Source organism: Austrofundulus limnaeus, unplaced genomic scaffold (genome assembly GCF_001266775.1).
Source record: "Austrofundulus limnaeus strain Quisiro unplaced genomic scaffold, Austrofundulus_limnaeus-1.0 Scaffold0, whole genome shotgun sequence".
Taxonomy (NCBI): Eukaryota; Metazoa; Chordata; class Actinopteri; order Cyprinodontiformes; family Rivulidae; genus Austrofundulus; species Austrofundulus limnaeus.
In genome coordinates this window covers 1,862,745-1,876,847 of record NW_013952402.1, presented here as the reverse complement: position 1 = coordinate 1,876,847, position 14,103 = coordinate 1,862,745, and the positions used below count along the sequence as shown (strand labels likewise).

Here is a 14,103-nt window from a genome sequence, read left to right as displayed (position 1 = left end):
GATTTTACTACTTTCTTTTACTAATTTGGTGATTTTACTACTACTTATATTTCCTTAAGTCATCATCTTTGTTGTTGTTGTTGTTTTTTTTTTTTTTGCCAGTAGAAACATCTGGTTGTCGATCATGGGACTCCCGCGATGCGAAAAAGTGTTTCCATTGCAGTTTTGCGAAATACACCAATTTCGATATGGCTGAAAAACCACCTTATCCTAGCACAAAACCATTTTGTTGAAAAATGTAATTTTTATGAAATTCGTGTGTTTACATTACGTTAAGTAAATTTAATTTCAAATTTCTAATTTACACATTTTCATAGTCAATGAAAACACAGCTACTGTATGATTTGATAGACAAGAATCTGATAATGTGAATGAAGTGTTAGCAAAAATGTTTTTGAATATTTATATACTTTGGTCCTCTGAGGCCTGGAAGCTTTTTGGTTTAGGTTTGATATTGCCTTGCTTTTCAATGAACTAGGACAGGGCATTCAACTAGTTTACTGTCTGTACAAAATCAACAAAGTGGTGTAAAAACGTTTTATTTATTAAACAGAACAATTTATCAGTCTCTGGAAAAAAATGTGTATCCAACAACACAAATACAAAAAAAAAGAAACAAAAAAAAAACATTTACAATTTGTGCATTGCAACCTTTCAAGGAAATGGTAATCAAGCAGGTAAGAACATGAATGATACATAGGGATATACAGACTAATGACAACCAAATCAGAGGTTCACAAACTTTCAGACCACTTTGTACAGTCGCACAATCACACTTAAAGATATCCATCTGGACTCTTTTCTACCAACACAGTTTCACAACATTCACAAAACAAACCTAAATCTAACACTTGGATAAAAACCTAATAGATCTTTTTTTTTTACTATGTTTTATTTATATGACTTTAACATACCAACCTCACATTCTCAACGATTTGAAACGAACAAGCAGTTGATGATTTAATAACCAATTTGGACCCTTTTTCAACTCATCAACAAGAAAATCAAAGCCACTTTAAAAAATGTTACAGTCACACATTAATATATTTCTATGAGGACAAGGACTGAGTCTTCATCCTCTGTCTCGTACACAAGCATCTGTTGTGCTTATTGTTAAAGAACCTTTGTAATATAAAATTTAACAAAAGATTTGAAAAACTAACAATTACAGAAAGTGCACAACGACACTTAAAAATCCAGATAATGTGATATGTTTTCTTGATGTGATATTCAATTATATGTCAGTGTAAACAAATAAATAAATTATTTACAAACTAGCCCAAAAAAAATTGCAAACAAAACTGGCTTCAATAATTTACAAAAAGAAATATGGTACAGACTTAGTATAAACATCTTTGGCACTGCTGAAACTGTTCACTCAAGTTCTCCATAAGAAATACACAGTCAGGATGAGAAGAAATCAGAATGGTGATGGATTAAATGATGTAACAGGTTATGTCTGAGTACGGAAACTTATTTGACTAACAGATGAGTGAAAACAGAAAAACCAAGTCAAGAGTTAATACTGATATAAAAAGAACTGTAGGAAAGCACAAAGAGTTCCCTTGTAAGTTATTCCCTTCCAAGAAAGTGGTCACACAATGAGTTTAAAGAAACATTTTAAGTACTTTAATTGTGTTTATATATTCTGAAGAGACTTTTTTAAAACCCATTCACTTGTGTCGGTTTTTCTTACTCAGCATGGAAAATGTGCATCCGTCACTGGGAAAACTTAAATCTGTCATCCTATCTACTGTGGATGAATAAAGGCAAAGCATGTGAATGTGCAAATGCTCAATTCACTGACGACATGATGTTTGCTTGGAGAGATTCCTGTCTTTTTGCCGTTTGCTGTTTCGCCGTCTTCTTAATTTTGAATTCAGTTATCTGCAGGAAGATTGGAAAACATCATTATTGCCAAGCTCAGAGATAAATCTGGGGCATGAAATTCACAACAAAAAGTGGCAAAATGTAGGAACGTGTGCAACGTGTGCATTAAAGAAGCGTGTCTTTGGTAACGTGACTGTAAAGAAGTGCTGCAGATGTATTTTCCACTGTTTAGCACTCAGCAGAGGAGCTGAAGTCTTTGGACTGACGCACAAAGCCTTTCACAATGCATCTGGGGCATTGTGCACGGGCAAGCTGACAAGCACAAAACAGCAAAGTTTTGTTGCATTACACAACACTCAAACAGACAAATACTCTTATAATTACCTTATGAACACTGTTGAAAACTCTGGCTTATCTGAGGTTTGAAAAACACGTTGAATGTATAAATAAATGTGTTAGGATTTTATATAAGTGGGTCATACAATGCAATTGCATTCATCCCAGTCTAATTGGACAAACCCCAATATAGAAGTACAACAATCTGATATTGAACGTTTTCTTATGATAAGATTTCTATCCTAGACATACAACACACTGGTGTGATTTTTTTTTCTCTTTTAAGAAAAGCGGTTCTTACCTCTGCACTCATACTTGAGGTCGGAGAAGAAAACCAGTTCTTGCGAGAAGACGAACAAACCTAACCTCCCTCCAGCAAACGTCTTGTCATAAACTGGTCCTGAGTCAGCCATGATCTGTTTGCCTTCATAAACCACAACCCTGAAAAACATAATGTACCATATAGCAAATTGTTGTTTATCATAGATCTGTATATGCAGTAAGCTGGTAGATACAGGTTTACCTTATGAAGCCAGTCTTTGGTCTGTGGATGAGATGCCACCTATAAGCTGTGTAATCCTTCCAACCAATATTTTTGGGGTCGTGCCACAAAGTGCGGACCTATACAAAACCATTAACAAAGTATTCTAGAATTAGATCAGTCTATAAAACACACCACAAAGAATTTAGATTCTATCCTACCTGTCCTGCAGTGTTTCCCGTGTGCCACAAAGCATTCCTGAGGTTTTCTCCCGTTCCTGTGGTTGAGTTGACGACTTTAAGCGAAACGCCTGAGATGCCAAAAGCTTTGGAGGGTTTGTCCTCCCAGTAAGTCTGAGTGATCTGTTTCCACATGACCACGTAGAAGCGCCCGCTTGATTGATAGCCAAACACAAAGCCAGCATAGTCATCGTCTCTGTCCGTGTTCACATACATTGTTCCACTGAAGTCCACTGCATTGAACTCATCGAAACCTGCAATGGTGTGACGGAAAAAATATATCAAGACTAGTGGTGTCTTGGAGCTCTGTCAATAGAAGTTTAACAATAAATTTCTGCTCACCTACTGCGATGCCTGGGTCAGAATTGGCAGTCTGAACCAGCTCTTTGCCCTGGTGTCTCACCACCCAATTGGGATCAATTTGAGTAGTTCCCTTAGGATCCAAGTGGACCATCTGGAACTTCCTGAAGTCTGTCACACTAATGGCATTATTCTCTGGACACACATCGAGGAAATCTGGGATGTTGTCGTTATCAAAATCGTCTTTGCATGCGTCACCTCTTCCATCGCCTGTTTCAAATAAAAACACATCAATAACGCTGACCTAATTTTGTTCAAGTTGGAAAAAACAACCACAGCGGCTAACGTGAGTATTGTAACAGTGCATCTGCAGAGGCTGCCAAGTTAATAAGAAAAATGAATGAAAAAATGACAATTCTTCACAGGAAACTTGGGTTTAATATCCTGTTCAAGTCTTTTAAAGTAAAACAGCAACTGCAACAATTTCCACTGGTACTTAAAAGGTAAAGTCTGAAGTCTAATGGAAGCTTGGCTGCAGGCCAAAAACTCAGTGAAGTTGCTAATGAGGATCACTGAATCAAAGTTGCTAACCTTCTTTAGTCAGCAGGTTTTTCTATTGTTCAAAAGGCTCAAACGGTTCTATTAAATTAGCACCATCCAACATGCTCATGTACAAAGTGTTCCTACATTGTGCTCTGTTTCCAGTTACAGACCGCTGTACAAACTCCAGGTAACCTGGCTTCAATTAGCCACTTTGGATTAATCATGCACAAAGCTGAAAGCAAATAAAAACTTCACAACCTGGCATGTACCCTTCTGGCCCTTTCACTGAAGCCATGCAGAATGACATCACTCATTCTAGCCTAGCTGTTGACTCTTTCCACTGCCACAAAATTTTACACCTGCTGCTGAAAGACTAATTACCGAACATCTAGAAGGACTCATAGTACACAGAAAATACAAGAAAAAGTCTAGTGATGGATGATCAAAACTGAAAAGCCACATTATCTTAAAAATCTATCTGAATTCAAAAGGACGTGGCACACATGCATCAGCATTTAAAAGCCCCATAAAAATAAAATTTTAAGGTTTTTGTAAGATGAGACTTTTTAAAAACAGGAAATTAGGAAACATTTGGTTTTGCAGGTGTCATTTACTAAAAAAACACAACTCTGTTGATGTTTCATTGCCAACATTCTCACCATCATTGTCCTGCTGGTCTTCGTTGGGTGTCAGTCTACAGTTGTCTTTGTCATCAGGTATACCATCGTTGTCATCATCATAGTCACATGCATCTCCTTTTCCATCTTTGTCATGGTCTGCTTGGTTGGCGTTGGCCACATATGGACAATTGTCTAAATTGTTTTGATGACCATCTTCATCAATGTCCTGGTTGTTATCACACTGATCTCCTACCAAGTCGTTGTCCACATCAGTCTGATGGATGATATAAAATGTATTACTTCACATACCATCTATAAGAATACAATATGTATTATTTGCAATGTGAGAATTTACCTGATCTGGATTATGAAGCAATGGACAATTGTCGCATTGATCTCCAACACCGTCCATGTCTGTGTCCTTCTGGTCAGTGTTGTACACATAGGGGCAGTTGTCATTCTCATTGTGAATTTCTAAAACCAAAAGTATGAATAATAGTTTTTATTACGGCAGAAGTGTACTTATGTTGCCTCTATGAATTCTAATAAAAGCATAGCACATTTACCATCTCCATCAATGTCCACTGCGCAGGAATCACCCTCGCCGTTATGATCGGTGTCTATCTGTGCTGGGTTGTGTTCGTAGGGACAGTTGTCACAGCGGTCGCCAACGTCGTCTTTATCAAAGTCAAACTGGCGAGGATTGTAAAGGAGGGCACAGTTGTCCTGTGGTGGAAAGTATATGCTTGTTAGGGAGTTCATTGTTTGAGAAAGACATACGTAGCATTTCTTGTATATTAATCAAATATATTGTTTAACGATTATTTGTGATAAGTTTGTAAATTTTCTTACCCTGTCATCCGGGATTCCATCATTGTCGTCATCCTTGTCACAAGCGTCTCCTTGGCCATCTCTGTCAAAATCTTCTTGACCAGAATTGGGGAGACTAGGGCAGTTATCCTGAAATATTACCAAGAATAAAAAATTAGGACTTTGGAGTCACCACAAAGTTAGTAATACCAAACTTGCCCCAAATAAGTACCTTCTTGCAGTGATAAGTAGAGTTGGTACCACACAAAAGGTTCTGATTGGGCCATCCATCTAAGTCGGAGTCTTCGCCACATATAAAGCCATCTCCAGCGTAGCCAGTGCGACACTCGCATTTGTACATTGGGTCACTGAAGTGGTTGATGTAGATGCATTCAGCGTATTTGTGACAGTTGTGGGTCTTGTCTTTACATGGGTTCTCTGGTTCGCATACCTAAAAAGGTAAAATGAGATGTTTAGATCTGACATAGAAGTAATATGCCCAAAGAGATCAGAAGATGGATCTTTATTGGGTTTTTACTTTGTTTTGATTTTATTATTTTAAAAGTCTAAAATGCTTTTTATTGTATTTCATTTCCAGTAGGTCTTCTTTAAGAAGGCCTCCTTTACACTGAGGGAAATCTTAAACAAAAGTGACCAGTTTAGGGAGGAATTCTGTACCAAGCCAAAAGTACGAGGCAATTCTGGGCACGGCTGATTTTATGAAACCTTATTTAATGTCATCATACATCCCACTGTGAACTACTGTTGCACCTTTACTGCAGCACAAGGTATTCACAGCTGCCAGTCATTACTGCAGGATGAACTTAACTGCAGTTGGGATGTGACTCCATGAGCTCAAAAAGCCCAATATGACAACGAGCACAGGTCTTTGATCAAAATGAAGCATCTTCGTGCCAACAATGAGACAATTCACCTTTTTTCCAAATCAGTTAGTGCAGTTGGGGATAAGCCAAACTAAAATCACAGACAGGCAGCTTCAGAGGCTAAAATGTGTCAAAATGAACCATGAGGAATGCTTTATGGTATGTTTTTCTTTTGGTCTCTGTTAATTTAGTGATCATATAAGAGAGGGAAACATCTGCGTCTCAATAAATATAGCAAAGCTGTCATGACAAATTACATGTACTACAGTAAAAATATTTCCTTTATGACTTAATTTTAGATGTTTTAACTGAAAAATATCAGATCCCGTCAGCATCTATATCAAAATATAATTTAAAAAACAGCTAAATCTGCTCTTAGCAGAACCAGAAAAAAAGTTTGTTGTTAGGATTTACCCCACTCTCCTCTGTTTCGTTCTGTTTCAAGGTAAGTCACATTTGTAAATAATTTCCCAGATCCTCCCCTTCAACCCTGAAACTTCTACATCAATTCAGTGGCTCCCTGAGTTATTTATACATTTGGATTGGACATACAAAACCCCCTCGCATCTGCTTTTGAATATCTGCCTGAAGCTACAAAGTCTATGTATTGTCCCCTACTCTACTTTCGCTTCTTTAAGGCTACACCAGTTTAAGGCTACACCAGTTTAAATGACAGATACATAAAAGGGATGGTTGAAGCATTGGCTCACTTGTTTGTTCGTCTTGGCAGCTTCAATACCCATACCAAAAGGCTGATTGCCTTTGTAGCGCTTCGGACAGGGCAGGCAGTGGAAACCTGGATCAGTGTTGATGCAACGCTGCGTTCCACTCACTTTGTAGCAAATGTCAGATACCATGTCGCACTGGAAAAGAGAATGAACGAACACATCAGCAAAAAACCACGTACAGACGAGTCTAAAGCAAGGTGACCTTTTACATATAAGTGTCTTTTACCTCATTAACGTCTTCACAATGAGTGCCATTACCACGAAAACCAGCAGGACATGGGCCACATTCCCAGGAGCCATCTGGAGAGCTGCTGCAGTCAACTCCTCCAAAGCAAGGGTTAGACAGGCAGCCATCTGGGAGACGAGTTAGATGAGTGGAAACAAACAAGGAAAACTGATGTAAATGCTGGCATACATGTGTTGTAAACATAAAAAAAATATTTAGCTTGAATAGTTATCCTCAACTTTGTTTTAAATAAAATTTGTGTGTCTGAACTTTAAATGAAGCATTATTTCAAAGGTATGTGACAAATATAGAGTGTGGTAAGACTAGTTTGCTGGTATGCTAGCTGTAGTTAGCTGTATTGCAGAATATCTTTGAGATTTCTGTAGCATGTCTATACTGTGTATGTGGAAATAAAATCTGATTGAAATACCATCAATCTGCAGATATTTGATCTATAGGTTTGATTCAAAAATGAAAATGCTTTCAGCTGTGATGTCATCTTTTCCATCCAATGGGAGAAATGTACAAACTTAAGAGGAAAGCAATAGATGGATGTACTGTTTGCTTGACCAACATTCAGTCAGAGATTGTTGCTTCCATAGATAACCTCATGGTAAGTGGATGTTACTCACCAATGGGGCAGTCCTCCTTGTTGCAGCTGTTGCTGTCTGTGGCCTCACCGATGCACTTTTTGCCACCATATTGTGGTTGAGGGCTGTTGCACTCTCGCGATCGACTTTTGATTCCTCCGCCACATGTTGCAGAACAGGTTGCCCATGGAGACCAAGGTCCCCAACCACCATCAACTAAAAAGATTCATATATTATATATACAGTATACAGAAAAACCAACCAACCACTTGCATTATTTTCCATTTTGTTGCCTTACAATCTGCACTCTAAATAAATGTTTTGAAATTTTCTGTAATGAAATTGAAAACTAGATTGTTTTTTTCTAATTTGGCATTACAAAGCTAACATAACTAGTTAGATAAAGTTCACTCTTGTGCAACTTTTTTTTGCCATTCATGTACTCAGTATGTAGAATTTTAAACACTGAATATGCACTCTTTCATCTCATTTTACAAATTAGGACTTAGTGTTATTTTATACCATTCCATTAAGTTAATTTAACTTAATATAAAAGTAAAATGAGTTATTTCATGTGAAATACAACAAGGCCTTTTTTATTAGCAGCAAAATATTGAGTATTTTTCTGTATGGTGTTTGTCAGTTTCTCACAATGTTATGAAGTAATCTTGACCTATTCATTTTAACTTATTGAGGTTTTCTAGCTGTTATTCTTGCACATCTCTCTTAAGGTCCTGCCACAGCATTTCTAGCCTGATTTTAAAGTTGATATCAATCAAAGGAACCTATCCTATCTAAATATAAAGCAACTTTATTTAGAAGAATTGGCTAAAAGTCTTGAGGTAGTCTTACCCATTAGAATGGAGAATTGCAGCTATGTATTAAAAAAAAAGTGCAGGGAAAAATTTGCACATCTGCTGTTTTTTTTTTTTTTTTTTTTTACATTTTCCTGTTTGTTTTTCAATGACAAATATTTTGAACATTTAAACCGGCAACATGTTGTCCTGATTATATGATCAAAACACAACATCTTTATTTCCAGGTTGTAAAGCAACAAAGTAGGAGAAAAAAAGCTTCTTTTTTCTTTGGAAGGCCCTGTATTTCATTACTTAAAATTTTTACCTCCTGATATGTAAACAAACAGCTTAAAAATGAATACAGCCACAGAAGTAATGAGCTTATTACAATGGGAGAACATACTGAGCTGATTTTGGTCAACATTTCCAAAAAGACTGACAGGAAGCCAGGCTAAAGCACATGGGGAATGTTGCCCGAGGGGATCCAAAGTCATGTGGACACAATAGGTGCTCTAACAAAGCTGCTCCTTGTTGAGGAATTCTTCCTTAAGCTGAGGTACTAACTTGGACATGGCTTGGCAGTGCACTTCTGAGTCTCTCTTCCACTCCCCTCGCAGTCTTTGCCCCCCAGCTGTGGCACAGGAGCGTTGCAGTGCCGTATTCTAGTGATCTGTCCTTCCCCACAGGTCACAGAGCAAGACGACCATGGGGACCACAAACTCCACCCTCCATCTTGGCGCACTGGGCATGGAACATTACAAAGGCAGAGGTCAACAAAATACATATTTCCTCCACATTTCCAATCAATCAAAAAGTCAGACATCTGTTAGTAACCACGGGGTGATAGAAGGGTTGCCCTCTTTAAATATGTGTGAGCCAGTAATCATAGCATTGTGGTATTTCCAAGTGGTTAGACTGATTCACTCATTCACATGGACCAAGAGCAAGGTTAGCTGCAAGCAATAACACGTGCCAATTCAATAAACAATGAAATACCCAATTCATCAGCCTTACACTGCAAAAACTGTCCATCTTACCCAGTTTTAAAATCTTATATCCAGCCTAAAAGTCTTTTTGATCTTGTTTTGAGACTGATTTACTGAACAAGAACTGATTGTGTAAGAATAATAATCTTGTTTTCAGAATGTGTAAGATTATTTGTCTTGTTAGTCTGAAAATTTGACTCAAATTAAGTCAAAGATTTCTGCCAATGGAGTAAGAAAATTTTACTTGGTAAGATTCTTGAAATAAGAAACAATTGAGTCAAATCAAGTATTTCGAGAATCTTAAATCTTAAAATTTTCCTACTCCATTGGCAGAAATCTTTGACTTAATCTGAGTCAAATTTTCAGGCTAACAAGACAAATAATTTTACACATTCTGAAAACAAGATTATTATTCTTACACAATCAGTTCTTGTTTAGTAGATCAGGCTCAAAACAAGATCAAAGATATTTTGGCTGATATAAGATTTTAAAACTTGGTAAGGTGGACATTTTTTGCAGTGTACTCTCCAGCAAAAATCTAGCTGCATTGCCTCACTTCATATATATATATATATATATTTGCTTGAAGGATAGCGGTGAGTCACTGGGGTGAAAAACACCCTCTCAGCCGGTGATTTATTTGGAATTAACTTTGACTGGGCACACCCCACAACCCAGTCATGCCACTCGTACTCAGCCACACTGTGGTGGATCCAGATTTATAGAGGAGTGAACGCACTGTTTTGCATTTCACTTATTTGTAACTGCGGAGTGCTGATAGTCTTTTTCTCAAGTTTTATGATCTTCTTGCTTCCCACACATCATTACACATGTTTGTTTTAGTTTGTTTAAAGCATTGAGGCGAGAACGTCTGGATGCCACATTTAAAAAGAAAACAAGGTGAGACAAACTAGTGGGAAAAATATACCAACCACGGCTGTCACATTTGCCCAGGCTACACTTGCGGGTCTGGATAGAGGGTCCGCTGCAGGGGTTGCTGGTTGCATCACATGACCGGCCCCTCTGTTGGGTTCCTATCCCACAGGTGACTGTGCACTCTGTCCACTCTGACCAGGGTGACCAGCCATCCTCACTGTCTTTAGCTGGAGGAAGACAACATCCTTTTACTTTTTACTGCACAAGAAACACTCACACCATTAAACGGGGCTGCAATTATGCAAAATTGACTTTTTGAGCTTTATATCACATTATAATATTCCCTTATCAAAAAATACATCCTGAGTGTTGCTTTGACTCATTCATGCAGGTTTGACAAATCCTTGAATTTCCTGTGGTAGACGTGGAGCTGCCTAAACGCTTGCTGGTACAAAGCACCGCCCATTTGTACAAAGAACCTCCCTGGAGTCAAGCTCCTGCCCCACAGAGCACCCCTCCCACAAAGAATTGTTGTTAAAAACGTGCTGAAGTGGGAGTGTCAGAAATGGTAGGAGGTTCTTAAAGAGATGGAGGCCAATTTCAAGGTGTTTAGATAGGATATGATGCAAAGTCAAGTTTATTTCTGATATACAGCTTTTTTATAACTGAACATAGTTACTTGATTTGGGTGTAGAACTGAACTATGTGCCTGGAAAATGCACACCTCTCTTTAAACAAAATGTAAAAAAAATCTACAGCTTTCATTTTTTTACGTGACTCTGTTTATCAGATGACTTCATCTGAAGAACCCGCAGAAGCCATTCTTAGTCTCAATAAATACGTGGTTTGTTCCCACACACAAACTGGCTGCTGAGGTCCTGTGTTATTAAAGTTTTACGTCTATGGAATAATGTTTTTATGGCACTTAGCACCATCATTTTCTTTTTTTAAGAAAACAGCATGTTTACAGTAGAGTTTGTATGCTGAGGACTACTTACGCATGCACACAGGGCAGCACTCTCCATCAATTAAAGAGGGGCTGGCACAGGCCACGGGTGGACATGTAATTTGGTGACACACAATCTTGGACTCCTGCGATCGAGGGATTTTACAAAACCATCAAGTTTACAGAGATCCACAGTAAATTTGCATATTTCCGTGCGACTTGGCACTACCTGGCAGGTACATTTAGTGCAGCTGTCTACAACCCAGTCTTCCTTGTCCTCGAACAGACGCCCGTCCTGCCAGCACATGTTTTTCTCTTTAGAGTCCTTCATTCTCCCGAGGGCCTCCTTCATGACCGTGTTCTCCTCTGTCTGAACACACAGCAGCAGTTTCGCAGTCAGAGATGATTGATATGCGCGGACAAAAAAAATGTAGTGGTAAATGCCAGATTAAAATACAGACAAACCAGGAGTTTGTAAGAGTTTATGCAAAGTGAGAGGAAAATTAGATTTTTATGTAGATTATTTGTATACTTTATTTAAAATAGGCTACATCAGTTTAATATTTCGAATAATTTGAAATAAGGTCTGTGACAAGCTTATGAACTATTTATGTTTTAGCTTTTTGAAAGGCTCGGTTTGGAAAGACCAGGGTCAGTTTAGCTGCCATCCTAAAACAAATATAATCAAACTTTTCATAACCATTCAAGTCAATAAAATTTTATACATCTTTACGCTGGCATCCAAGAGCATTACAAGGTTACTGCAGCAGAGATAAAAGAACATTCCTGTCTGAAATGCTTCAGGCTGCACCAGAAGTGCTGCAATTCACTGCTGCTGCTGCCGTTTGTGTTTCAGTGTACACATTCACAAGAACCGCTATGATTTTTCTTTTTATTATTATTATTATTTAAATTAGAATTGTTTTACCATGAAAGCAGCCTGGCCCTTGCCTTCCTATGCAGTTCCACTCAATTATAGTTTCCTGTCATTGCTCCATCTAGGACATCTCCCTGACAAGGATTTCTCCGGTGGAATTTCAACCGGGTCAATCAGTAGGTTGTCAACGATGATGTCAATTTACTGCACTGTTTTAGTGGCAGTGGAGGAAGTGAATGAAGCCAGTCCATGTAGCAAGTCTTCAAAAATTAAATTAAATACGTCTCATAAAGCCTGCAGCACTCATTTACAGCCACCTCGTTCAACTCGGGACGTCTCTCCTCCCAGTAGGGGAGCAATTTCCGGTTAGCTTCTTAGCTTTCTTCATGATCGAGCTGGCGCACTACATGCTGTATGTCACGGCCAAACGTTGGCGATTGGGTAAATCGGATCCAATCATTTTAAACTTCGACAGAGTCCACGCCTCCAGCAAGAAATTGCTTCTCAATAGCCGAGAGTCCAGACCCTCTGTCCAAAGCAAAGTGTAGAACAAGGGGCTGTATTTTTACCAGGCTAACATGAAAGCAATCCATCTTGACCTCACTCTGATTAGCCTTCAGCTAATTACCTTCAGCCTTCATTCAGAATCTTTATTTTTCCAAATTGAGGTAATTCAAGGAGCTATATTTGCAACAAATAAGAAATCAGTTGTTCACAATGTTTCCACAGCACTACACTTCAAAAACACAAACTATTTCTTTAAAGTATCATTTAGCATCCTGCTACAATTTTTAGCCAGTTTCACTCTTCAGCCATCTTTCTCCAGGCCCAGTGATACCCTGAGTTAGACACCACTTTATCATTTTAGTATCACTTTCTTCATTCTTGCCTCAGGAGTGCTCAAATTTGGAAAAAGAAAAGACAAAAAAAAGTACAATAATATAGAAAAACCCCTACTCGGCTCTGATTGCAATGAGACTTCAGCCCATGATTGCGGTTTTGACGACTCTGAAGTTTTTTTCCATTCATATTGTTTTACTAAAAGCAAACAAACCGCTGAAAAGTGCTGCTTAGTTATTCATATAACAACCTCCAACCTACTTGGAGACCAGGGGATTTCTGCTTGGACTCTTTCTAACTCTGGAACTGTCAGTCGATTAGCCCGCTGCCAAAGATTGGAGCGGATGACTGCGGGCTTCGTCGTGAGTAGGGGAACAGCCGCGTGCATCGCTAGACTCCAAGACACCACTTGGTCTGGAAGAGCCTCAGGGACCCTTCTCATACCAACCTCTTTTTTCCCCCCAAGGTTCATGCCCAGACTCTTATTGCTAGGAGGCTCCCAGAGGAAGCACACAAGCTGTTCAAACAAGGCCAGACATTAGACTGGACCAAGTCAGTGCCAGGGGAACACTTCCTATGTTCGCGTATAACATGTCATAAAAGGGGTCTGACTCATGCTGCCACAGATAGCCAGAGTCAAACAGGTTCAGTTATCACAAGCTGCTCCTGTAAATACTTCTAATGCTGCTTATTTGTTTTCAAACCAAAGTAGGTTACCTAGTAACCCAATTTAAACTTCTTGTGTTTTGGCTCTTACAAGAAGAAAAGCATCATTTATCCTAAGAGGTCGTTTCTTTTCTTACGCAACAAACTGATTTTACATTAATCACTAAAACTGGCTGCTCTAAAGCGCACACTGAGTATAAATATTTGTTTCGCGCTGCCTACGAGAGACAGATTTGTCACTTTTGCAACTCACCACTTTTTGCAAGCCGTCAATGAGATTACTGACAACAACACGGAGGCCTTTGAGCTCCTGGAACATGGTGCTAAGTTCCTCACATGAGCGTTCGCACATATCCGCGTCCAGGTCATCTGTCTTCTGACCTATGCTGTTTGTCGTGATGGAAGGACTCACGTCCACAATTTCTGTGCTCTCGCTCACAGCATTTTCATCATCTGAAAGAGTGGGAAAAGAGATCTGGTGAGTTAAATCTGAGTATATGTTTGTGTGTGTATATATAAGAAATGCTT

General features: G+C 38.7%; 1 protein-coding gene across 2 annotated transcripts in view; it reads right to left on the bottom strand.

Annotated features, from left to right (window-relative positions):
- Positions 1-562: 562 nt before the first annotated feature.
- The window catches only part of thbs2a (thrombospondin 2a), a 21,931-nt gene continuing 8,390 nt past the window's right edge, over positions 563-14,103 (bottom strand). Inside the window, exons 5-23 of one of the 2 annotated variants that reach the window (XM_014008903.1) lie at positions 13,829-14,028; positions 11,422-11,562; positions 11,245-11,338; positions 10,303-10,473; positions 8,949-9,125; positions 7,630-7,803; positions 6,998-7,125; positions 6,754-6,906; positions 5,392-5,610; positions 5,202-5,309; positions 4,916-5,075; positions 4,705-4,823; positions 4,389-4,623; positions 3,229-3,456; positions 2,869-3,140; positions 2,690-2,787; positions 2,468-2,607; positions 2,215-2,245; positions 563-1,887 (exon numbers count right to left, since the gene is read on the bottom strand). In XM_014008903.1, the coding sequence (XP_013864357.1) occupies positions 1,884-1,887; positions 2,215-2,245; positions 2,468-2,607; positions 2,690-2,787; positions 2,869-3,140; positions 3,229-3,456; positions 4,389-4,623; positions 4,705-4,823; positions 4,916-5,075; positions 5,202-5,309; positions 5,392-5,610; positions 6,754-6,906; positions 6,998-7,125; positions 7,630-7,803; positions 8,949-9,125; positions 10,303-10,473; positions 11,245-11,338; positions 11,422-11,562; positions 13,829-14,028 (2,852 nt within the window). In that variant the 3' untranslated portion in view covers positions 563-1,883. The remainder of the gene's footprint in view (positions 1,888-2,214; positions 2,246-2,467; positions 2,608-2,689; positions 2,788-2,868; positions 3,141-3,228; positions 3,457-4,388; positions 4,624-4,704; positions 4,824-4,915; positions 5,076-5,201; positions 5,310-5,391; positions 5,611-6,753; positions 6,907-6,997; positions 7,126-7,629; positions 7,804-8,948; positions 9,126-10,302; positions 10,474-11,244; positions 11,339-11,421; positions 11,563-13,828; positions 14,029-14,103) is intronic. The other variant, XM_014008979.1, reaches the window with a different exon arrangement.